Raw genomic sequence first — 26,091 nt, 5'->3', positions numbered from 1 at the left:
CTTTTTCTCCGTCTGCGGAAAGGCCAGACCTTTACCACGCTTACACTTCTCCAAGATCTTCTCTAATTGAGTGCCGATTAACTGCCCTGGCTCAAAGGGTAGGGAGCAAAAGTTATTCTTAGAACTGACTTCTCCTCTCCATGGCTTTAGCCAGACAGCACGCCTGGCAGAGTTTGTAAGTGCCAAATTCTTAGCTGAAATTTTGAGAACATCAACTGGGAAATCACACAGATAGTCCGCTGCAAGTTTAATACTATTAACCTGCTCCAGCAACTCTTCCCTTGGAACTTTGTCCTCGATGTCTCTGGACAGCCTGCTCAACCAAACTCGCATGGCTCTTGCAACCGGTACTGTAGAGAGAGCCGCCTTACTCAGATCAGCTGAATTGCAATATGTCCGTCTTAATAATACATCAGTTTTCCTGTCACTCGCATCTCTGAGTAGTGAAGAGTCATCTGATGGTAAGAGAATATTCTTAGACAGCTTAGACACTGCTGGATCTATTTGAGCCGGTTTCTCCCAGGATTCTGACTCCGCCGGATCAAGACGGTACATAGCTCTGAACCTGGAGCCTAACTCTATGCGCCGATCCGGTCTTTTCCATTCTCTTTCCATGACAGTCTTGAGAACTGGATGACCTGGTAGGACTGTAGATTTTTTGCGTGGAAAATAATATAAGTTCTCTTTCTCCTTTCTAGAAGATTTGTCTCTCTTTACTTCAATTATGTCTTTGACAGCCTTAATTAGTCCATCAGCATTTTCTTTCTTAAATAGAAAATAATCTTCTGAGACCGGAGTCTCAGATTCAGAGTCAGTGGAATCCTCTGTCTCAGAGTCGCCTGAATCAGAAGACTCTCTCGAGGGGGATTTCTTAGCCTTACTTTTGAGCCCTGAAGTAGAAGGTGCTGAGGTTGAAGTACTAGGCATGTGGGTCTTGAACCACGAGAAAAAAGCTTTGGCCTCATTTATAAAAGCTGATGTCTCCTCCTGGGGTGCTCTCCTTCTCTCCGCCTCTTGCTCAGCACATGGTTCACAGGTAGCCGAAGGTAGGTCATCTGGCAGGGGTTGTTCACAAACCTCACAAGATCTGTGCCTAGATTTGCTTCTCCTTTTGCTTGCAGATGAATGGCTTGACATCTGCAAAAAGTATAAACAAGTGAGTGACTGTGCAACAACCACATAGTTTGTACCCCCAGCTTCTGGCGTCCTAAGCACCTTATAAGCAGAGTATCCGGCTGACTCGCACATAGAGGTGCTGCATAGCGGCATTCCGCTACTTAAATACCTTAGGGGCGTGACCACGTGGTGCATACGCCAGGTAATGACGCACTTCCGGTCCGCGATAGAACCGGAAGTAACTTGTACTCCCGATCTGAGGTACAATACCCCCAAAGGCAGGTGGTTACCAAACAAGACTCCCTAGGGAAACGAAGGGACAGTCGGCATACGTGAAAAACAATCTTACCAGACTGATTTAGCGCTGGCGGAGCGTCAAATGACGCACTTCCGGTCCAATGGAATGCAAACCGGAAGTAATATGGCCGCCCTTGAACCGCAAGCCGGAACAGCGCGCTAGTCTAATGCCGAGGAACACACTGACATCAGGGAATGAACATACTTTCCAGTATCCCCAAGGTAAGACAGAGACTTACCATTATTTTGCAGGGCCGTCTATTCAGAAGCCTAAAGTCGAGGCTAGCCCTGCAAGTACTGAATGAGCAACTTAGCCAGGACTCAGCCACTGGCCGATGCATATAAGGGCCATATAAATGCCAGAGCACAAAGAATGGCATGGACACCTTATAGTTACTGCAACGCAGTAAGTGCTCTGGCCAGGGTTTCCCACTTTGGCCACCCTGTAAATAAAAGAAAGAATACATAAATTACAATCGGTGGGCTCTAGCAGGTGAGATACAAACCTCACCTGCCCTCCTGAATAGGAGGACAGAAAAAAACACAGTGTGTGGATGGTGTGAAGGAGTACTTATGTGTTGTCATTACGTTTAATTGGTTAACCTGTTGTCAGGTATTTTTTTTATTAGGTGGGCGGTCCTGAGAGTAAGTAGGAGGGACCTATATCCCATGTGTGCTGCCTCTATACGAAGAAGAAAGCAGTTATATTCTTGTATATAGCAGCAGTATTATAGTAGTTATATTCTTGTATATAGGAGCAGTATTATAGTAGTTATATTCTTGTATATAGGAGCAGTATTATAGTAGTTATATTCTTGTATATAGGAGCAGTATTATAGTAGTTATATTATTGTATATAGGAGCAGTATTATAGTAGTTATATTCTTGTCTATAGGGGCAGTATTATAGTTATATTCTTGTACATAAAGAATTAGAGTAGTTATATTGTAATTATACACACCAGTCTCTACATAAAGCTGCATATTTCATAAGTATATATGGCGGTATATCCGGCTGCAATGTGATTACAGACACAAGAAATCCTTGGTCCTCCAGAGTCTGGATATTGAAATCCAGTAATGAGGTTTTATCAATCTACAGAAGCAGCAGGGGAGAGCAAAGAATCTCCAGGAGTCCGGGGCTTTTACGGATAGAATAATATAAATACACACACTTAGTTTATATAAACTGTAATAAATTGCAATAGGAATAGATATCATCCTGAGAATTGCGCTTCTTTCCTGCCTGGTTTGTTGGTGCTGGGAGCAGGAGGCGGTCCCATAGCTGTGCCGCAGGAGCTTCTAGGCTGCTGGTTACTGGCAGAGCTCAGGGGAGGCTTTTCTATATCATTAATCAGGGGCATTTAAGGTTGCCTGGATTTATAGTATATATAGTCTTATGTGTAAGCTTTCCAACATACTGAATGTTTTAATTCCACATCATTCTTAAGATCTCTGCTTACTGTCTTCATTACAACCAAATTTAGAAAATTTACCTAAACAGCTAAATAAATCAGGCAGATAAATCTCTCCAGTCCTGACAATTTGTTACAATGTAGGTAAGTGCAGGTAAAATGGATCAATCTGGATTTCAGTCTTAATAACTTGCAGATTATGTCTAGATTATATGGACTTTTACAAAGCCCTCAGCTAGAAGTAGTATATTGAGACTTTATTGTTTCTATCCTTATTTCTTGTCTTGCTCTCACAGCTGATTGGCTTGTTACAATGTATCAATGTATAAGATTGTCATGTGAACTTGGCAACATTGGATTAGTCCAGGTTCCATTTAAAGGTGTTTTCCACTTGGGGAAAAACCCTAGTTATCCATTGTAGGACTCCAGTTGGGATCCACCTTGGAAGTAACTGCTCAATTTCCTAAAGCGCCAACACAGGCAAAATGGAGCATTGCACATTTCTCATTCACATTAATGGGTTGTCTGTATTATGCAGGACAGGACGGGTCCTCCAGAGTGGGAGTCACTCTTTATAGCCGCAGCCAAGAGATGAGGATCCTGAATACAGACCTCTGCACCCACACCATCTACTACTAGGGTTTATAAGAACGTTTTTTTTTAAATTAGACAGCCTCTTGAAGATCAATAACAACCAGATTTACCTGTATCTGTTGGTCTCTGGCACTCTCCAGATCTGGACGCCTTTCATGTTTCCCGTTCCGACAACCACACTGAAGTTTTCATAGGCTTCATCACAAAGCTTCTGACTGGGTCCATGGGGGCCGCTAGCACCGCACGTGGTAAAGAGCCAATAACCTGGAAGATAATGTGCAGATAAGATTGTTAGAATCAGACCGCCATCATGATGATAGGCTGGGTTCTAAAATAATGTGATCATCACACTGGGGCCAGTTTCTGATGAGTATAATGTGGATGTATTTCTGTATTCATATTACAGATGTGAGGCCTGGTCCAGCCGTGGGTCTAATGACTTCATGTGAAGCATCATATAGAATATTATTATAGGGTCTGGGGTCTCTGATGCTATGAGTTTCAGTTTCAGACACGACTTCCTTGGGCCCACCAGGGAATCAGATTCTAGGGGCCCACCCTACATTCACCAGATATAACCAGCGCCAAACCTTTCACATTAATATAGCGACTTTGCACAGAGATGTGTATGTGACCAGCGTTGCTAGCTTACTGCTAGTAACTTGTCAGTCACTCTATGCAAACAGCATAGCGTGCCATTGAATGTTATTGAAAGTAGAAGTCTCATGAAGCTAACAAATCTCAGGCAGGCAGGAAGTGCGGCAACATAACAAAGAAAATATACTTACCAGTCCCTGTGCCCCCATAGTGCTTCCTTAATGATATCTGTCAAACTCTGACATCCTGCAGCTTCTCCTCCATGCACAATACATACACACACACATTATACACAGATATAAAGAAATATGTATACCTATATTACCTATATACATACACAGTACACGCACAATTCATACATTATACACAGATATATACAAATGCACAATACATATATACATAGATAGCACACACATGCACCATACACACAGACTCGCATGCATACTTCATGTGCACAGATTTACCTCTGGTACAGGAAAGCACCAGGTACAGCTCACATGCTGTCAGATCTGCAGCTCCAGGAGCTGCTTCAGACCACACTGTGCAGGCTGAAACCCCTCTCCTTCCCCTCCTCCTGTGTCCCGACTGCCAGCAGCAGCACATAGAGCAGATGGAAGCAGCCTGAGAAGAGGAGGGGGGGGAGGGTCCCAGGGGAGAGGAAAGGGTCTGCACTGATTCTGCACACTACATGCAGCTGTCTGTCATTTCGGTCACTCCCTGCCTCTATATAATGAGTTCAGGTTATACTGTATATAAAGAGGAAGTGAGTAATCGGGTGACAGGAGTGTGCAGCAATGCTGAGGGATTATACCTTGTCCTGGAGCTGCTAAACAGGAAGTCCCACCACATGGGCCCACCAAGGGGTGGGGGCCACTGGAGGATTCCCCTGCCCTCCTGTCCGGGCCTGATCAGCTCTGTTCTGTGTATTAGCTCTATGATTATGTGAAAGTCAAGGTTAATGTTTACACCAAAATTCACTCACTGGATTTACACAAGATTGACTGCAAGTGAATAAACTAAAAATAGAAACTGGAACAATTTATTTTATTAAACTAGTCCTACAGAGTCATTTATCTGTGTGATTGACATGATCTGCTCATCTTATAATGCTGCTGCACTAATATAAGCTGCTGGTGTTAGGTGTTCTGTCCCTTTAAGCTTCCGACACAGTATTTGGCCATGTTCCAAACTTTACGAAAATTCTCTTTAAACTAATGATAAGAGCTTGTTACACATTCTAGACATAAAGCTGCACTACTTGCATGTGGCGCTGATCATGCTGATCAATCATGAGGCTCGGGAATGGAATACTAGCCGTCGACCATTAGGGTCTGACTGGTGTCCAGGATTTTAATCGCTGTAATGATAATTTGGGCTCTGAGCTGAATGAGAAGCAATGCTAGGATGAATGGTCTGAAATGTCTTCACTATGTCACCTATAGGACTTGTCTCCTATGTGACTGACTTCCTATGAACTACAGGATGACATCATCAGTCATTAGATCCCTCCTGCCCTTCCTTACCTTATGTAGGAGGCCAGGAGAGCAGTGATATACTCATAATTTATACATTTATAAAACTCTCCCGACTCATGTTGTACCAGTGTGTCCTGTGAGATGCAGCTGACACTTCTCCTGCCTTTAAGGGTATGTACACACTACGGAAAATCGTTAGAGAACTTCAAGAGGATTCCGCTGTGCGCCCCCGCTTGAAGTTCCGCCCGTCCATTCTATACTCAGCCAGATTCTGCCGTCTGCCCAAAGAATTGACATGTGAATTCTTTAGACCAGTGCTTCTCAAACTGTGAGGTGGGCCTCACCAGTGAGACGCCCCCTAGTTGTTGGTGAGGACCAGCTGGGGAGACAGTTTTTATGAAAGTAACTATGATCTGCACAGTCCTTTTGCTGTTAGCTAAATTATTAATTTATTTTGTACTTGCTTTATTAGCATATAGAGCTTGGGAGATGGGTGACGAGTTAGCCCTAGCATTATTTACAGCTTTTGAATGGACTTTCACCACAGATAGTGAGGCCCAGGCACCCTCTTGGTCACTCTGGTGAGGCCCAGGCATTGCCTTGGTCTGTTGGGTAAGGCTCCAGTAGAAAAAGTTTAAGAAGCACTGCTTTAGACGGATGGCAGAATCTGCCTGCAAATATAATGGAGCCTATGGGGCGGGTGAAACTTCAAGTGGAATCCACTTAAAGTGTCCGCCTCTTTTCCGTAGTGTGCATATACCCTAAGAGCTAAAGGGGAGAAATCCATCACAAGGTTACTGGCTGCAGCTGCAACTCATAGGAACACACTGAACACACTCTGCAGGGTAAGTTAGTGGATGGAAGTTCTATTGCACTTGCTGACCATGCACAGTGATGAGAGTCCACCTCCTCTGCCTATAAAGCTAGAAGCATCATGGGAAATGTAGGCAGCATTTTGAAAAAAATAATAAGGATGCCATACTGCCAATGCATGCTACATCAACTAAAACAGGTATACACATGAGCATTTACGTTATTCTATACAGCCTGCGTTGAGCTATATAAGCAAAAAACAAACAAACAAAAAATTACACCAGTGTAACTTTTTCGACTGCGTGCCAACATGGCAGAACTGTTTATAGACTATTTATCCACAGGGCAACAGTTCAGGAAACATAATGATTCCCTTCTGTGCCTCACATTCTGCCAGTCACTGGGTCATCTATTCTACATTATACACTAGGATGGCTCCATTCTTGTCAGAGAGCGAGGCATGACGAGATCATGATGCAGTGTCCAGTGGCGTCGCTAGGCATATTCATTCGGGGCCCAAGCCCCGAATGAATTCAGCCTAGCCCCGAAAGTTTTTGTGGCCCGAAAATACAGCAGCCGCGGCCTTAATAGGCAATCGCTAGCCTTGCCCGGCGTGCCCGCAATATGCACAGGGCTTCTGACTACCGCCCACCCACCTGCTGATTGGACAGACCGCCGCAGCGGACGGCCGCACGTGCCTCTCTCCTGCCTCCTGGTTAGAAACCGCTCCAGTGACGTCACCCGGCCGGCTCCTTTCATTGGCTGAATCGCCGCAGCGGATGGCCGAACGCTCCTGTCCCGCCTCCTGGTTTAAGTGCGCCACAGCCTGTGTGAGGCGCCAAGCTGCAGCTCCTCACAGACCATCACCTCACTTTAACTTTAGTCGCCAGCGGGCCAGCACCAAGTATGTATCCTTGGGGAAAGAGGGGGTTAGTGTGTGTGGAGGAGGGGGCTCAGCAGGATGGATTATGTGTGTGGAGGAGGCTTATGGAGGATAATGTGTGTGGAGGGGGCTGATGGAGGAGGATAATGTGTGTGGAGGGGGCTGATGGAGGAGGATAATGTGTGTGGAGGGGGCTGATGGAGGAGGATAATGTGTGTGGAGGGGGCTCATGGAGGAGGATAATGTGTGTGGAGGGGGCTCATGGAGGAGGATAATGTGATAATGGGGTCAGGTAGTGTGTGTGTGTGGGTCAGGTAGTGTGTGTGTGTGTGGGGGAGATGGCAGTCAAGTTAATTGCAGGCTGGAGGAGAACTTTTACTATGGCGCAGCCGCATTATTACAACACTGATCATTATTACTATATGAGGACACAGCAGAGGATCCTACATACATTCAGGGGGCAACACACATACCTACCTACTCACTGAACCAAACAGTGGAATTACTACTGTATGGGAGCCTATAAATGGGAAAAGGGAAGGAAGTTGTTGTTTAAGTGCGAAGCCAAATATTTTTGTTTGGCAGGTTCTGAAGAGATGAATTGCAGCTGGAAGAAATCATCAGGGTGGCCTGGGCCGGATGGAGGAAAGGGAAAGAGAACAACTCAGATCAAAGAAGACATCACCTGTGAGTCACTGAATGAGGTTTTTGCATTTTGTAGAATGTTATCTGGTAGGAGTTCCCCGAGGTAGAAAAGGTTGGAAAACACTGGCCTAGAGGATAGGAGCTAGGGCAGACCTCCCAGAGGCTGTGTGTACAGGGGTAGCTGTGAAGGAGCTGCCTGGGTAGTGGTGTGCACCACTACCGATGACCGTGACCCTGACAGGAGCCCCGGGCGGGTGGCTGACTGTGTCTGCTTAGCCGCAGTTATTATGAGGGGCAGCAATAGAGCTGGGCTAATAGAGTGATCATTGGGGTTACTAGCTTCTTCACTGGACCGGACTCCTAACCGCTTACGACGGCACTAAAGGGCCTGTGCCCCGGATGTTTTCTGACCCTAGCAACGCCCCTGGCAGTGTCCCAGAAGAGATGTTCCATTGCGTAAGGTATGTGTGTAGGTCGGTACTATTCAGTATATGTATTCTGGGCCGCATTCTGAACTCCCACCCCTAGATGCCACTCTGCATTCTATGCACTGTAAGCAGGGCCGGCCTTTGGGGTGTGAGACCTGTGCGGTTGCCCCGGGGCGCATAACTCCCGGCCAGCTAGGGGGCGCTCTGGCAGACAGTGACAGCTGCACATTTAGCTATAGAAATGTGTGCTGTCTCTGTCTGCAGGAGCGCTGGAACACTATAGGAGGAGGAAGGCGCAGGGCGATCAGCCATAGAGGTGCCCGGGCAGAGAGGCAGCTCTGCATACCTATCTTTGGTGTAGAAAAGATCACTGTATGTCTGCAGGAGCGCCGTTAGAAACCACTGTATGAGCAGGGTGCCGGGCGGCCAGCTGGGGGAGCGATCGGGGCGGACAGACATACACAGCACGACACTGTCACATAATGCATGTTGTGTATGTCTGTCGGCCCCGATCGCTCCCCCAGCTGGCCGCCCGGCACCCTGCTCATACAGTGGTTTCTAACGGCGCTCCTGCAGACATACAGCGTACCGTTCCTTTCTACACCAAAGATAAGTATACAGAGCTGCCTCTCTGCCCGGGCGCCTCTATGGCTGATCGCCAGCGTCTCGTGCGTCCCGACGGATGAGTGACGTCACTGGAGCGACGCCCGCCGAGCTGAGGAGAGGAGACGCGCGGCGGGGAGCCAGGTGAGTTAAAGTGTCTGTTTTTTTTTTGTATGTGTGTTTGTTAGTGCCTACATGGGGAGGGGATTGGGTGGCAACTCCCTACCTACAGCTACCCACAAGTACCTACCTACAGTTACCTATAACTAACTACAGCTACCCACAACTACCTATAACTACCTACCTACAACTACCTATAACTAACTACCTACAACTACCTACAACTACCTACCAACAACTACCTATAACCTACCTACCTGCAGCTACCCACAACTACCTACAGCTACTTATAACTACCTACCTGCAGATACCCACAACTACCTACAGCTCACTATCTATAACTATCTACCTACAGCTACAGATAACTACCTACCTGCAGATACCCACAACTACCTACAGCTACCTATCTATAACTATCTACCTACAGCTACCGATAACTACCTACCTACAGCTGCCTACCTACAGCTACCTATAACTACCTTCCTACAGCTATCTTCTTACAGCTACCTTTAACTACCTACAGCTACCTACAACTACCTACAGCAACCTACCTATAACTATCTACCTACACCTACCTATCTACAGCTACCCCCATCTCCTATCTGTACAGCAGCCCTGCCCACCAGCCTCATCCCCCTCCTCTCATCTCTCTCCTATTGTTTGTAATGGCTAACCGCCATTTTACATCTTTCCTCAAATTTCCTCTTATTTCCATCTTTTCCCTGCCCTTCTTTCCTTCTCCGATACTGCCAATTCCCTCTCTCTATGATCTATCTCAGGAGATCGCTCTTGCTCTGACATTCTGGTGCTCAAGTGACAAATAAGTGCGCTTGTGCATTATATGGGGGCACAGAGGGGGCCTGACTACTGTTTGGTGCAATGTATTTGGCATACTGCTTATATGGGGGCACAGAGCAGCCTGACTACTATTTGGGGGCATGTATTCGGCATGCTGCTTATATGGGGGCACAGAGGGGGCCTGACTACTATTTGGAGGCATGTATTGGGCATACTGCTTATATGGGGGCACAGAGCAGCCTGACTACTATTTGGAGGCATGTATTGGGCATACTGCTTATATGGGGGCACAGGGCTGCCTGACTACTATTTGGAGGCATGTATTGGGCATACTGCTTATATGGGGGCACAGAGCAGCCTGACTACTATTTGGAGGCATGTATTGGGCATACTGCTTATATGGGGGCACAGTGCAGCCTGACTACTATTTGGAGGCATGTATTGGGCATACTGCTTATATGGGGGCACAGGGCTGCCTGACTACTATTTGGAGGCATGTATTGGGCATACTGCTTATATGGGGGCACAGAGCTGCCTGACTACTATTTGGAGGCATGTATTCAGCATGCTGCTTATATGGGGGCACAGAGGGGGCCTGACTACTATTTGGAGGCATGTATTGGGCATACTGCATATATGGGGGCACAGCTCAGCCTGACTACTATTTGGGGGCATGTATTGGACACACTGCTTATATGGGGGCACAGAGTGGTCTCTGTTACTGTGTGAAGTGATACAGATGAGGATTTGTATGGCGATGAGGATGGTGCTGCATTAGAGAGGAGCCTAATATGTTTCTCTGGCAGATTCTGCGGAGTCGAGGTGTCACCAGGAAAAGTCTCCATGATGGTCTAAACAAGAAGAAAAGAAAAAGGGCCTGCAAAAACATCACCTGCCATTCATACAGAGAAAACGCCCCCTGTGAGTGTAGTATTGAGTATTGTCGTATGTTAATGTATTATTATTTTTTAGTTGTATGTGGTATTACAGTTTGTCTGTATTCACACCAATGGAACTGGGTTGTAATACCACACACAACCTGAGGACTGGGAAGGAGCAGTTTATGAAAGATAGTAGCCATGTTTTTTTTAATCCTGGATAACTCCTTTAAAGGGAACCAATCACCCAGAAAATCAATGTAAAGACAAGGATATGTGCTGATAGATCACCCAGCACACTTCCCAAATATGCCCCTGTAACCTCTGTGCCCCCCTCAATTAGACAGTAATCTTACTTTGTTCAGGTCACGCGCTGTATGTAAATTTTTGCTAAGTAGTCCTGGTGGGCGTATGTAGTCCTGGTGGGCGTATGTAGTCACGGTCCGGGGGCGTATCTAGTCACGGTCCGGGGGCGCGGCCGCGCCGACGTGTTCGGGAACCCGCACATGCGCAGTACGTCAGCGTAGTCTCCCGCCGTACTGCGCATGCGCGGGTTCCCGAACACGTCGGCGCGGCCGCGGCGCGGAACGCAAGCCGCCTGATGACGTCACTGGACCGCAAGCCTCCGAATCACGCCCCTCTGGGCGTGATTACAGCCCCAGACCGTGACTACATACGCCCCCGGACCGTGACTAGATACGCCCCCGGACCGTGACTACATACGCCCACCAGGACTACATACGCCCACCAGGACTACTTAGCAAAAATTTACATACAGCGCGTGACCTGAACAAAGTAAGATTACTGTCTAATTGAGGGGGGCACAGAGGTTACAGGGGCATATTTGGGAAGTGTGCTGGGTGATCTATCAGCACATATCCTTGTCTTTACATTGATTTTCTGGGTGATTGGTTCCCTTTAATAGGGTTGTCTAAAATTGGAAAGGAAAGCTACTTTGTTGCAGAAACAGCACAACCTGTTGTCCTGGGGGGGGGGGGGGGGCGCCAGAAGACGGTTTCGCACAGGGCGCCATCTACCCTAAGGCCGGCCCTGACTGTAAGGCACAACTGAATCGGGGCCAGAGCGCTTATTTAGTCACATTACGGAGTTGCCCTTTAATTCTTGATGCTGCCTTCAGGAGAGTGGACCTGGATACAGTAAGCTTAGCTGTTATATAGCAGCCTTCAGGAGACTGGACCTGGATACAGTAGGTATAGCTGTTATATAGCTGCCTTCAGGAGACGGGACCTGTATACAGTAAATATAGCTGTTATATAGCTGCCTTCAGGAGACTGGACCTGGATACAGTAAGTATAGCTGCTATATAGCTGCCTTCAGGAGACTGGACCTGGATACAGGTATGTATAGCTTTGTTTTAATGCATAAAAACTAAAAAAGATAATCAATGTAAATTGCAAACATGCTTTATGTCACATCCCCTGTTGATTTAGATTTTGTTCTAACGACAGTGTCCATTGAAGTAACTTAACCCCTTCCGTCACTGGGCCAGGCACAGTACGCTCAGCACTGCGAGTGAGCGACAGTAAGCAGTGATCTGTACAGCTCACTGCTTACTTTCTGACCCTTAGGGAGTTAAGTGGAGATGCCCAGCATAAGCAATATAACATATCTATGAATACTGAGTGCAGCTCTGAAGTATAATATAGGAGGTAACATTTGTACATGAAGCTTCTTTGACAGTAATAGTGGTCAGTCACACAAGAATGCATAGAGACGTTAGATAAATGAAAGTACCACAGTACACACTACAGGGGCCGCAAGATGAGAGTTCAGCATGGATTTCAAAAGATTGTGTAAGACAATATTACATATACAGCCACAGACATCTTTTTAGCTTTTTTTTACCTATTTTATCTGACTGGGAAGTAGGGATGAACTGCTCCTCTAGGTGTTGGGCTGCAGTTTCGTTCTTCTTCTGGCTGCTGCTCTCCATTAGAAGATTGCTTGAAAGGAATGACGCAGTTTGCACCGCCATCTCTCCGTTACCTTGTAAGAAAATCACATCAGTAAGATGGTGATCACTGCATCAAAACCTATGGTTGTATTATGCGGAGTAATAGTCATTTGGTGTTGAAGGATGATGTAGTGTGGAGTGATACAGTACATGACTAAAAGTATGTGAACCCCATCTAAAGAGCAGTGTCATCTACTTCCATCATAAAGTTCAGCACACAGCCAAAGAAAGTACTGTATGTATATAGAGAACCATTAGTTGCAGGATGGTCTATAGTGAAGCAAAGCACTTTGTTACCCGGCTACCTTTGACCTCTGTGACACTGCAGTCCATGTGCTGGATCCAGCTTTTCCAGGCACCCGGAGTGGACCAGCACAGAGTTCCAAGGCAGCCAGCAAATGAATCACTTAGTTTCTTTTGTACTGTACATTCGCTCATCTCTAGTGAAGAGTTCTGTAGCTGACACCATGAAGATGGGCGTAACAATTGTCGGTGGACTTACCTATTCAGCAATACTCTCAAATACATGACCTACATGTCATCCGGCCCCAGAAGTGTAGAGCTATGTATGGATATATTATTACTTACTTGTTAGATAACAGCCCAGGCTCAGTGATATATTATCAAAAGCAATGATTGAATCTGATTCCTTGGACCAGGAGGCGTGGATCTCCAGCCAGAACCTGCATGGCAAAACATATACAGTAATGACACCCTGTGATTGGATGAATGGGTGACAACTGGTGCTGTAACGTTATATGGTCCCTGTTGTTCTAAACACCTTCCCTCCATGTGATCACCTATATGATTCCTGACATAATTGTAAATCACTTTGTCTACCAAATGTGATTCCTTACTCCATAATGTCAGCTCTATAGTCTTGGCCACTAGGTGTCTCCCTTTCCTCCAATCTGCTGTTCACTGCCTATTGTCAGGGGAAATTTGTCTCTAGTGAGAGACAGGGCAGGACAGAGACAGGAGAGAGCAGGAAAGAGAGAGAGAGCATGAGAAAGCCTAGACTGTGTGGGTGAAATCTTTCTGTCTGCTGAAGATGATCCAAGCAGTTTCTAAAAGGTGGAACCCCTTTAAATCTCTTGGTAGCTGTCCTTTGTGTGCTTGCTGCTGTCCACACTGCAAACAGTACACTGTGTGTAGTACTGGGAAACAGCCCAACTATGGTCCTGTATTCTGAAATGGAGCGAATGAGAAATAGCTCTACACCATGGAGGAGACTCGGGGGCTCAATAACAGCAGTAACTTTACTAACATCACCTGTCACCTCCTGAAGGGTTACTTTAACAAACCCAGACAGACCTTTAAAAATCCTTTGAAATGACAGGTACGGTTTAATGTCACCCGTATTGATTGTTACTTTCTAAGCAAGGACTTACCTCTCCAACACACCCTGAAGAGATAGCACCAAATGCTGCCAAACTCCAAGACCCTCTCCATTGGCAAAGTGCCATAGTGTCCGTGTCTTGACTCTGCCAGTTCTGTTGTCATGAAGCCGCACGGATACATCTCCTAGTAAGAAGCCTTCCAGAAGAAAAGACATTCGGAGCTAAAATCACAACACAAAGAATGGTTAATAGTGAGGTTAGAAAGTGTGTAGTTCTTGAATTTGGGGTATTATAGCAGTTACATTGTAATACTGTACATAGGGGCAGTTTTATAGTGGTTATATCCTTGTATATAGGAGCAGTATTATAGTAGTTATATTCTTGTACATAAAAACAGTATTATAGTAGTTATATTCTTGTATATAGGAGCAGTATTATAGTAGTTATATTCTTGTATATAGGAACAGTATTATAGTAGTTATATTCTTGTACATAGGGAGCAGTATTATAGTAGTTATATTCTTGTACATAGAAGCAGTGTTATAGTAGTTATATTCCTGTACATAGGGGCAGTATTATAGTAGCTATATTCTTGTACATAGGAGCAGTATATAGTAGTTATATATACTTGTATATATTAGCAGTATTATAGTAGTTATATTCTTGTATATAGGAGCAGTATTATAGTAGTTATATTCTTGTACATAGGAGCAGTATTATAGTAGTTATATTCTTGTACATAGAAGCAGTATTATAGTAGTTATATTCTTGTATATAGGAGCAGTATTATAGTGGTGATATTCTTGTATACAGGAGCAGTATTATAGTAGTTATATTCTTTTACATAGGAGCAGTATTATAGTAGTTATATTCTTGTATATAGGAGCAGTATTATAGTAGTTATATTCTTGTACATCGGGGCAGTATTATAGTAGTTATATTCTTGTATATAGGAGCAGTATTATAGTAGTTATATTCTTGTACATAGGAGCAGTATTATAGTAGTTATATTCTTGTACATAGGGGCAGTATTATAGTAGTTATATTCTTGTATATAGGAGCAGTATTATAGTAGTTATATTCTTGTACATAAAAGGCAGCATTGAAGAAGTTATTGTTTTGTACATTGGGTAGTATTATAGTAGTTACAGTAATGAATATTGGGAGTATTTTAGTAGCTATGTTGTTTTCTCTGGGGAGTTGTATCATAGTGGTCATAGTCTAGTCTCTGGGGGCAGTATAGTAGTTATATTCTTTGTGAACAGATCAATTACCAAATACAGTAGTAAGTTGCAGATTTCAATAGTCCTCCTCTTCTTTGCTTGGTACAAGGATACGGTGCTCTGTTTGTTGTTGTTGCCGTCTTAGTTATTTCTCCCCTAAGTTATTTTTTTCTCTTTTCCCTTTTATTATTATTGGGGGGATATTCATTCTCAGTAATGATTTTTCTGTATTACGCTTTACATCCGAATAATTTTATCATGGCACCTTGGTGTCAACCTACAGTATATGGCACTCAGTGTTCCTAAATATCACGTTATGATTGTCGCAATGTATAGTATTTTCTACCCAATATATTATTACCATAGAGGCAATACTACTATTGTACAGGAAGTTCTGCCTGAGAATCCTGCAGATAGGTGCATGTGCGCAGACAGAGGCAGATTGACACGTGAACTATTTTCGCAGCATCAGGTTCAATAACCCGTTTTCTGTGGAGATGCTGAGCCGACAGAAGAAAACTCGGACACCAAAATAGTTTCTGCCTCATCTGCAGTTTTCTGCTTTTTATAGACCCCTAGATCTCCTGCAGAAAACAAGGGATTATTGAGCGGGGGGCTGGACGCATCGTGGGGTCAATGAGCCTCTAACCTCACCGGCCTCGCTCTATGCATCATCTTCAGAGCCGTATACTGGAAGAACTCACAGAGACACCATGAGACATGAGCTATATAACCAAGAAAGACACGCCACCACCCATATGTTACAGTGTACTCTGTTATACTATAGAGAGCGCAGTGTTTTCTTACAGGAGATATGATTATGACTACTGGAAACCAGACCCCTTCATTACCAATAGGTGATTGCCCATATTTTTGCAGCACAAATCTCTGTACAGACAGAACACACATATGGATGTGTGCATGGGGCCATAGAAATGAATGGGACCACATTCTGACTGTATTTTTGGGTCCGGACAGAAAACATGGATGTGTGAAGGGGACCTGATGTATTTTATTTGGCCTGATTGTCCAGACTGGATCCAATTGTAGCAAATCGTCAGCTGTGAGAAGTAATAGGGCTGTACAGGGATTTGGGTCCATGGATAGGAACAAGAATGTTGCCATTTACTAACAGCGAGCGAAGATCTTGCAAATGGAGAGGAATCTACGGTGACCTGTGGTACCTAGGTGTTAGCTGGGGGCTAGGTGTTAGGGTACCGACTGGGCACTTGTCGCCATGGCCAGGAGTGGTATGTCTACACTGACACACAACTTTGAGGTAGAACAGGTGTACATGTAAAAGCCGAGTAAACCGAGTCCAGTTATTAACCACATGAACAGTTTACTGAAAAATTCAGTGCAATACAAAAGTATATAGAAACTGGGTAATAAGGTGCAATAGAGAAAAACTATACTCTTTCACACGGTTGACAACACAGATCACTTGAGCTGGGTGTTGAGGTATATAGGTATATATAGGTTTGTAGACTTGGGATTGACTTGTAGGTGAAGTTAGGTTAAGTTGGACTTGTAGTGAGCTTGTTAGAAGGCTAGGGGGCTACAGAGGGGACCTTGCCTAGGAAGTAGCAAAACTCTGTCAGGGTGACTTGGCTGAAAAATACTTCATAGCAGATACCCGTAGTGGTGACATAGTAAAGTGCAGACCTTCAGCCCAGAGCATAGAAATACATAGTACCTGATGACAAGTGTACTAGGACAATAGTAGCACACCCGCACTGGGACACTACAAATCGATAGACAAATATAGAGATTTATGGCCCTGTCTGATAGTAAGATTTTCTGCTACCCATAGCAACCAATCACAGCTCCCATAGCAACCAATCACAGCTCCCATAGCAACCAATCACAGCTCATCTTTCATTTTACCAGTGCGATGAAAACTGAGCTGTAATTGGTTGCTATGGGCAACAGAGAGAATCTTACTTTTAGCCCTTTTTCTCCATATTCTCCAATAAGTGCGTCTTCCCAGCCTAAAGCATCACATATAGCACAACAGGAAAACAGACCAGATCCCTAAATAATAATATAGGTCCCAGATAAGATACAATCCTAAATACAGACCAGAGACCAGACCCCAATGTACACAGACCCAACCACGTGGCATAGAGACCCCATACCTGCATACAAACCCATGACTTCTTATGTAGAGACCCAACATCAGACTACACCGTACTACAGCCCCCAGACCAGAACCCCCTGTATACAGACATCAAGCAAGTACTCTTGTATATAAAAGACCTGTGCAGGGGGTTCATCCTTGTGTTAGCAAAAAGTCTCTTTTTGCTGATTTAAAATCATGGTGAATATCTAAGTCAGCTCTCAATAAATCTGGCACGGGACACAGGGGCAGGGATCTAGTTAAGACTGGAGTACATATATACCGGTCTTGAGAAATCCCCTCTTTTTAAATAAAGGACCAGACCAGAACCCACCTGCATAAAGACCCCAGGCTAGACATACAGATACTCACCTTTCCCTACTCCTCCTGTCTTCTTTATTCCCAGGCACAGCCACAGATGCCAGGTGGGAAGAATTGGTGGAACTGGGAAAGGTAAGTATAATTGACGGCTTCATGGTGTGCAGGAAATCTGACCATTCTTGAGTTACTAAGTATAATGTGCACTTTGCAGGTGTCACAAAATTAGGGGGCCTTTACACAGAGGTATTTATTTGACAGATTTCGAAAGCCAAAGCCAGGAATAGATTTGAAGAAAAAGGAGAAATCTTAGTCTTTATTTTATGACCTGTTTATAGTCTTTTCCTGGCTTTGGCTTCAAAAATCTGTCGGATTAATCTTTCTGTGTAAAGGTACCCTTACTCTGGATTACTGTAAGTGATGGCACTCGCTCTCTGTGATACCTTTGACATAAATACATCAGGGATCACATCACATTGTCTACTTATTTTACTTAGAGGATGATAAAGAGAGCGGCATACACAGGGTTAACCTCATCCTCATTTATCCGGATCAGGGACATTTATCACACAGGAAATAGAAGGATTTGATCATTTATATTCCAAAAATGTTTGTTTTCTCCCTTTTGGTTAATGGATGATCATAAAACTGTGTGTTCAGCAAATGATCTCCTGATTAGAAGCTGTGAAGATAAATAAAACACCAAACGTCGTGGCGGCTCCTCTCGCAGGACACAGCCATTTGTCACCGTCTCCGCGTCCCTAAACCAGGGGTGCACTTATTAATTGCTGTAACCGAACGGCTTATCTGCTGGTTAAATACACAAGGTGCTTAGAATTCCTCTGACGGATCAAATTGCTGGATGTATTCATCTTCTCACAACGCTGCCCATATATCATTCATTAGAAGCTCTGCCACCCTGGAGTAATCCCCATAAACCATCTCACAGGTGGAGTGACAGTGTAGTCCGTTCCAGGACATGAACAGGATGCATGGTGGAGAGAGCAAACACATTGTGAAGACTTAAAGGGGTTGTCCAACAATTAAAGTGACTCTGTACCGGCACCTTGCCGCCCCTGAACCGCCGCCAGCCCGTTGTAGAGCTCCTCCTGCCATGCCCGGTTCGGGAGTCGGCCTCTCTCTTGGTGCCAATATTTAGAAGAAAAACAACTTTTATCAATGCGTGCAGTGGGGCAGGCAGTCAAACTGGCATGGCCTAGAGCATTGGTCTCCAAACTTCAGCCCTCCAGCTGTTGCAATACTACATTTCCCATCATGCCTGGACAGCCAAATCCAAAGCTTTAGCTGTCCGGGCATGATGGGAATTGTGGTTTTGCAACAGCTGGAGGGCTGCAGTTTGGAGATCCATGGCCTAGAGCATCAGTGCCCTAGGCCTGCGGTTCCTCTCTCCCCACCTCCATCCAGCCCAGGGGCATTCTGAAAGTGAATGGAGGTGGGGAGAGAGGCGCCGCAGGCCTAGGGCACTGATGCTCTAGGCCACTATACTATGACTGCCTGCCCCGCTGCATTGATAAAAGTAGTTTTGTTTCTAAATTCCATTTGAATTTGGAGGAGTTCAGTTCAGTACTCAGTGTTACTGGTTAGCCTACACTACTGTTGTTCAAGAGAGAAAGCTTCTACCAGAGCCTGGCCCCTGTGGCTAGGTGACGAGTGCCTAAGGGTCCTATTACACGGAGCGATTTTTAACGATTAACGACTAACGATAAACGATCGCAAACAAGAGTGTTTATCGTTAACCTGAAATCATTCACCATATTACACAGAACGATGGTCGTTTATTCCTTCTGATCTCAGGAAAACAATGGGCAATGTGCTATTACACTGAACGATTAGTGAAAAAATGCGGAACTTGAGCGAACGAACGTGGAATTACAGCGAACGATTAACGATAATTTTAGGTTTAGATCTAAAGCAACGATCAACGTCATAGGAACGATTTTTCGATCGTTGCCTGCAATTACACAGAACAATTATCATTTAAATTCGAACGATATAACGATTTTTCGCACGATAATGCCCTAATAGGGCCCTAAGAGACTTTATATCCTATCAAGTATCTACTTGCAAGAATGATAGCCTGCTAAACCGTAAGGGTAGGTTCACACTGAGAGGAAAGTTTTCTGCTTGAAATTCCTCGCCTGTTCAGCTCTGGCAGAATAGGAGTGGAATTCGAGCAGAAAGCGCAAATTCAAAGTCCCAGTGACTTCTATGGGCTTTCTCTAGCGGAATATGCCCAAAGGCGCTCAGTTCTTTATGTGGAAAGCGGATGCGGAAAATTCTGTGTGCAAATTCCGCCTTGTGAACAACATACTGGAAATCCTATTGAACACAGTGGGACATTGCTATGTTAATATTTTATGAGTGGAATTTCCAGCTGAATCTGCAGGAAATTAGGTGCGGATCCTGCTTCTAATTCTTCGACGATTCCTCAGTGTGAACATACCCTAACAGGGTAACTATCACTAAAGGAGGACCCTACCTGTCTACATCAAAAAGTCCTTTAGCTGTCAAGGTCTATCCAGATCGTGTTTGTTAAGCTTGCTGCTAGCCGAAGTACCCTGTGATTTTGTTATTGGGGGTTCTAGACAGCCCCATACACACAAGACTGACGGCTGAATCTGCCGCAAGTGGTGGGCTCAGGTGGTCAAAGTCTAAGATGTTTGGGGACCTTTAGTGTAGAAGAACACACATGCTCAGTCACACTTGAAGGAAACACTTGCTCAATTATAAGGGCAGTATTATAGTAGTTTTATTGTACATAGGAGACAGTATTATAGTAGTTATATTCCTGTATATAGGAGCAGTATTATAGTACTTATCAGTCCAAGTGAGAAAAAAGAGCTAGCACTCACCTTCTGCTGAAGCATATATCCAATTTATTCAAAGTTCAAACCAGCATGGATCACGGGGAGGGAGGTGAAAGAAGGTGCGTCAGTGCGTCCTGACGCACCTGCTTTCACCTCCCTCCCCGTGATCCATGCTGGTTTGAACTTTGAATAAATTGGATATATGCTTCAGCAGAAGGTGAGTGCTAGCTCTTTTTTCTCACGTGGACTGATTTGGATTTACTCTTGCTTAGCTGTATGCACCACCGAGCTGAATATCCATTGCCTATATATCCTCCACTCCTAGTCCTGACCCTGAGTACTCCACGTATACCATATATGCACATTGGTGCTCGCTCCTAACTCTCTTGGAACTGATTATAGTAGTTATATTCTTGTATATAGGAGGCAGTATTATAGTAGTTATATTCTTGTATATATGGGGCAGTATTATAGTAGTTATATTCTTGTACATAGGAGCAGTATTATAGTAGTTATATTCTTGTATATAGGAGCAGTTTTATAGTAGTTATATTCTTGTATATAGGAGCAGTATTATAATAGTTATATTCTTGTATATAGAAGCAGTATTATAGTACTTTTATTCTGGTATATAGGGGGCAGTATTATAGTGTGTCACAGCCGCGGCGGCGTCCCGCGTTCCGGGCCACCGCCGCGACCGCTTCCTGCCCCATGCAGCAGCCGGTGTCCATAGTCGGGGACCCGGCGCTGCTATCACCTCGGCCCCGGGGGGCGCCTCACCTCTCCACGCTCCTGTCTCCCGCTGTGCCGGCCGGCGCGCGCGTCCCCGCCTCCTAGGGCGCGCGCGCGCCAGCTGTCTCAGATTTAAAGGGGCAGTGCGCTCCTAATTGGTAGTTGCACCTAATCACTCCCCTATAAATCCCAGCTTGCCCTGTTCCCTGTGTTGGAGCCTCTACATGCTTCCCATAGCGTTTGGCCCAGCTCCCTGTTGTTCCTGTGTCCTGTCCGTTACCTGGTCCCAAGTCCCTGTTCCTGAGTCCTGTCCGTTACCTGGTCCCAAGTCCCTGTTCCTGGTTCCTGTTCCCCTGTCACTCCACCTGTTCCCGTGTCCAGCCTGTCACGTGCTCTCTCATCTGCAGACTATTGCCTGTGCCATCTCCTGCCACGCCTCGCCTGCCGACACCAGCAACCAAGCCAGGGGTAGCGACCTGGGGGTCGCCTGCCGCAGCAAGTCCATCCCGCCTTGCGGCGGGCTCTGGTGAAAACCAGCGGCCCCTTAGACTCCGCTCCCTGGTGAGGTTTGTGCTATCACTGGTGCCGGTCCAGTGGATCCACTACTCCGGGCGTTACAGTAGGCTCCAACCATGGATCCCGGCGAGGTGCCCGATCTCCGTGACGTCGCCAGAGTGGTCACTCAGCAGGCGCAACAAATCCAGAAACAGTCACAGCAGATCCAGCAACTCACTGCCGCCTTACAGCAGCAGACTACTGCCCAGCGCACACCACCTCCTGACGCTTCTTCTTCACTCCGACTGGCCCTCCCAAGCAAGTACTCTGGGGACTCTAAGTTGTGCAGAGGATTCTTGACTCAGTTCACCATGCACATTGAACTTTTGAGTAGTCAGTTTTCCACCGAGCGCTCTAAAGTGTCTTTCATCATCAGCCTATTAGAGGGTAGAGCCCTGGCCTGGGCCACGCCACTGTGGGACCGTGATGATCCAGTTGCTGCCAATCTCCGGGCCTTCCTATTCGAGTTTCGCTCCGTCTTTGAGGAACCTGCCCGTGCTTCTTCAGCCGAGACTGCTCTCCTCAACCTCTCTCAAGGCAGCTCCTCTGTTGGTGACTACGCCATCCAGTTCCGCACCCTGGCAGCCGAATTGGACTGGAACGAGGCCGCCCTATTGGCCACCTTCAAGAAGGGCCTGTCTAGTCGTGTGAGAGACGTGCTCGCTGCCCGAGACCTGCCTACCTCCCTGAACGAACTCATTCTACTGGCCACCCGAGTTGATACTCGTTTTTCGGAGAGGGAGGAGGAGGTTCGGCATGAACATTTACTAACCCGTTCCCGTCGCCATCCCCAGCTGGCGCCGGTTTTCCAGAACCCTGACCTTTCGATGTCCCAACCCTCTCCTGAGATTCCTATGCAGGTGGAACGGGCTCACCTGACGCCTGATGAAAGAATCCGGCGCCTGGAGCAGAATCTCTGTCTCTATTGCGGGGGTTCCGATCACTTCCGGCTGGGATGTCCCCTACGTCCCCAAACATCCGGAAAATGCTCGCACCTAGGTCCGGTGGGACAGGTGTCCCTAGGTGTGAATGCCACCATTCCAAGTCTGTCTATGCCAGTTTTCCTCCGGACTCTCTCAGGACGAAATCATCAGACTACTGCCTTCCTCGATTCTGGGTCAGCAGGCAGTTTTATTGCGGCAACATTGGTCCAAAGATGGCGGCTACCCGTGACCCGACTAGCCAGGCCCCTGACTATCTCCTCGGTCACAGGCGAAATTCTTACCGACCGTGTGTACTACCAGACCGCACCTTTAGTCCTCCAGGTGGGTCCTTTACATCAAGAAAAGATATCCTTCTACGTCCTGCCCCATTCTTCCCCCGCGGTCCTCCTGGGACTCCCGTGGCTGCAAGAACATGCCCCTCAACTGGACTGGAGAACCGGGGAGATTCTCAGTTGGGGTCAGGACTGTTCCAACCAGTGTCTCAGGTCACCTCAGACCAAGTGTACTATGTCGTTTCCTGTCCCAGCCAAGCCTCTATCCGACCTACCGGCAGAAGACCAAGACTCGGCGGATGCCTTCTCTGCCGAGGTGTACCCTCTCTCCGTACCCAAGACTAAGGTCGGGTCCTCTCACCACCGGGAGAACTTACAGAAGGTCCTCGTCCACAGACCCACAGTCCCTTGCCATGTTTTACCGCCTGATCGCCTAGCACCAGTCGTCACCTCCTCGCTTCGGAGAGTACCCCCCGGAAAGACTCATGTTCACCCTGCGCTTCGAAGAGGTATTTTGAAGTGGGGTCATTCCTCGTTGGAGGCCGGGCACCCTGGAGTCCGTAAGACCGGCCAACGGATCTCTCGCCACTACTGGTGGTCCAGTTTGTTTCAAGATGTCAAAGACTTTGTGGCTTCCTGTGCCATCTGCAGGCAAGAAAGAGGGGGAGGCCAAAGGGGGGGGGTACTGTCACAGCCGCGGCGGCGTCCCGCGTTCCGGGCCGCCGCCGCGACCGCTTCCTGCCCCATGCAGCAGCCGGTGTCCATAGTCGGGGACCCGGCGCTGCTATCACCTCGGCCCCGGGGGGCGCCTCACCTCTCCACGCTCCTGTCTCCCGCTGTGCCGGCCGGCGCGCGCGTCCCCGCCTCCTAGGGCGCGCGCGCGCCGGCTGTCTCAGATTTAAAGGGGCAGTGCGCTCCTAATTGGTAGTTGCACCTAATCACTCCCCTATAAATCCCAGCTTGCCCTGTTCCCTGTGTTGGAGCCTCTACATGCTTCCCATAGCGTTTGGCCCAGCTCCCTGTTGTTCCTGTGTCCTGTCCGTTACCTGGTCCCAAGTCCCTGTTCCTGAGTCCTGTCCGTTACCTGGTCCCAAGTCCCTGTTCCTGGTTCCTGTTCCCCTGTCACTCCACCTGTTCCCGTGTCCAGCCTGTCACGTGCTCTCTCATCTGCAGACTATTGCCTGTGCCATCTCCTGCCACGCCTCGCCTGCCGACACCAGCAACCAAGCCAGGGGTAGCGACCTGGGGGTCGCCTGCCGCAGCAAGTCCATCCCGCCTTGCGGCGGGCTCTGGTGAAAACCAGCGGCCCCTTAGACTCCGCTCCCTGGTGAGGTTTGTGCTATCGCTGGTGCCGGTCCAGTGGATCCACTACTCCGGGCGTTACATAGTGTGGTGTTTGTGGGTCTGGTCCTGTGGCATGGGGGTCGCAGGGCCGTCCCATGGCCCCCATTCCCTGACTGTGCGTGCCTGCGGGGTTGGTGGCCACTGACTGGCACGGTGTGGACTTAGTGTAGGGACCCATGTTTATCAGATACCGGCACGAGGTTCATGGGGCAGTATGGCTTGATCAATTCATACACAAAATTCTGATGTGTTTTTTATTTAGCCTAGCGGCACTAGTATCAGCCATAGGTGTGAGGTGCAGCACTCTGTTTCTTCCCTGAACCGCATTATAGTAGTTATATTCTTGTATATAGGAGCAGTATTATAGTAGTTATATTCTTGTTTATAGGAACAGTATTATAGTAGTTATATTCTTGTATATAGGAATAGCATTATAGTAGTTATATTCTTGTATATAGGAATAGCATTATAGTAGTTATATTCTTTTATATAGGAACAGTATTATAGTACTTTTTCTTCTGGTATATAGGGGTATTAGTATAGTAGTTATATTCTTGTACATTTAGGCTATGTTCACACTACGTATATTTCAGTCAGTATTGCAACCAAAACCAGCAGTGGATTAAAAACACAGAAAGGATCTGTTCACACAATGTTGAAATTAAGTGGATGGCTGCCATATATTTGCCATTAAATGGCGGCCATCCACTCAATTTCAACATTGTGTGAACAGATCCTTTCTGTGTTTTTAATCCACTCCTGGTTTTGGTTGCAATACTGACTGAAAAATATATTGACTGAAACATACATATACTGACTGAAATATACGTAGTGTAAACCCAGCCTTATAGTAGTTATATTCTTGTACATAGGAGGCAGTATTATAGTAGTTATATTCTTGTATATAGGAGCAGTATTATAGTAGTAATAGTCTTGTATATAAGAGCAGTATTATAGTAGTTATATTCTTAGACATAGGGGACAGTATTATACTAGTTATATTCTAGTATATAGGAGCAGTATTATAGTAGTTATATTCTTGTATACAGGAGCAGTATTATAGTAGTTATATTCTAGTATATAGGAGCAGTATTATAGTAATTATATTCTTGTATATAGGAGCAGTATTAGGCTGGGTTCACACTACGTATATTTCAGTCAGTATATGTATATTTCAGTCAGTATATTTCAGTCAGTATTGCAACCAAAACCAGGAGTGGATTAAAAACACAGAAAGGATCTGTTCACACAATGTTGAAATTGAGTGGATGGCCGCCATTTAATGGCAAATATTTGCTGTTACTTTAGAACAACGGCTGTTATATTGAAATAATGGCAGTTATATACTGTTAGATGGCAGCCATCCACTCAATTTCACCATTGTGTGAACAGAGCCTTTTTGTGTTTTTAACTCCTAGACGACTCTGGACGTAGGGTTACGTCATGGAAGTCTGTCCCCAGATGACCCATGACGTAACTCTACGTCCTGGGTGTTTCTCCCGCTATGAAGCGCGCTCCGGAGCGGAGCGCGCTTCATAGGAGGTGGGGGCCGGCTGCAATCAGCAGCCGGGACCTCACCGGTAATGACACGCTGCAGCGATCGCGCTGCCGCATGTCATTAACCCCTTAAGTGTAAGTGACAGGGGGAGTCCCCTGTCACTTAACGATCAGGACCCCCGCAGTGTGACTGCGGGGGTCCCGATCGTTGAAACGGACCGCCGGAGGTCTCTCACCTGCCTCCGTGCGGTCCGATCGGCGATCTGCTGCACTAAGCCTGCAC

General features: G+C 46.3%; 1 protein-coding gene across 6 annotated transcripts in view; it reads right to left on the bottom strand.

Annotated features, from left to right (window-relative positions):
- ALK (ALK receptor tyrosine kinase) overlaps positions 1-26,091 on the bottom strand; it is a 405,981-nt gene that overhangs the window by 78,854 nt on the left and 301,036 nt on the right. For 4 of the 6 annotated variants that reach the window (XM_069955319.1, XM_069955321.1, XM_069955318.1 and 1 more), the window contains 4 exons: positions 14,028-14,197; positions 13,225-13,319; positions 12,528-12,668; positions 3,532-3,685 (listed from right to left, as the gene is read on the bottom strand). In XM_069955319.1, the coding sequence (XP_069811420.1) occupies positions 3,532-3,685; positions 12,528-12,668; positions 13,225-13,319; positions 14,028-14,197 (560 nt within the window). Of the gene's footprint in view, positions 1-3,531; positions 3,686-12,527; positions 12,669-13,224; positions 13,320-14,027; positions 14,198-16,895; positions 16,983-26,091 lie in introns of those variants that run through there. The other 2 variants (XM_069955322.1, XM_069955323.1) reach the window with 2 other exon arrangements.

The sequence above is a fragment of the Dendropsophus ebraccatus genome, chromosome 15, assembly GCF_027789765.1.
Source record: "Dendropsophus ebraccatus isolate aDenEbr1 chromosome 15, aDenEbr1.pat, whole genome shotgun sequence".
NCBI lineage: Eukaryota > Metazoa > Chordata > Amphibia > Anura > Hylidae > Dendropsophus > Dendropsophus ebraccatus.
The sequence above is the reverse complement of the archived record's forward strand: the minus strand, read 5'-3'. Positions and strand labels throughout refer to the sequence as shown.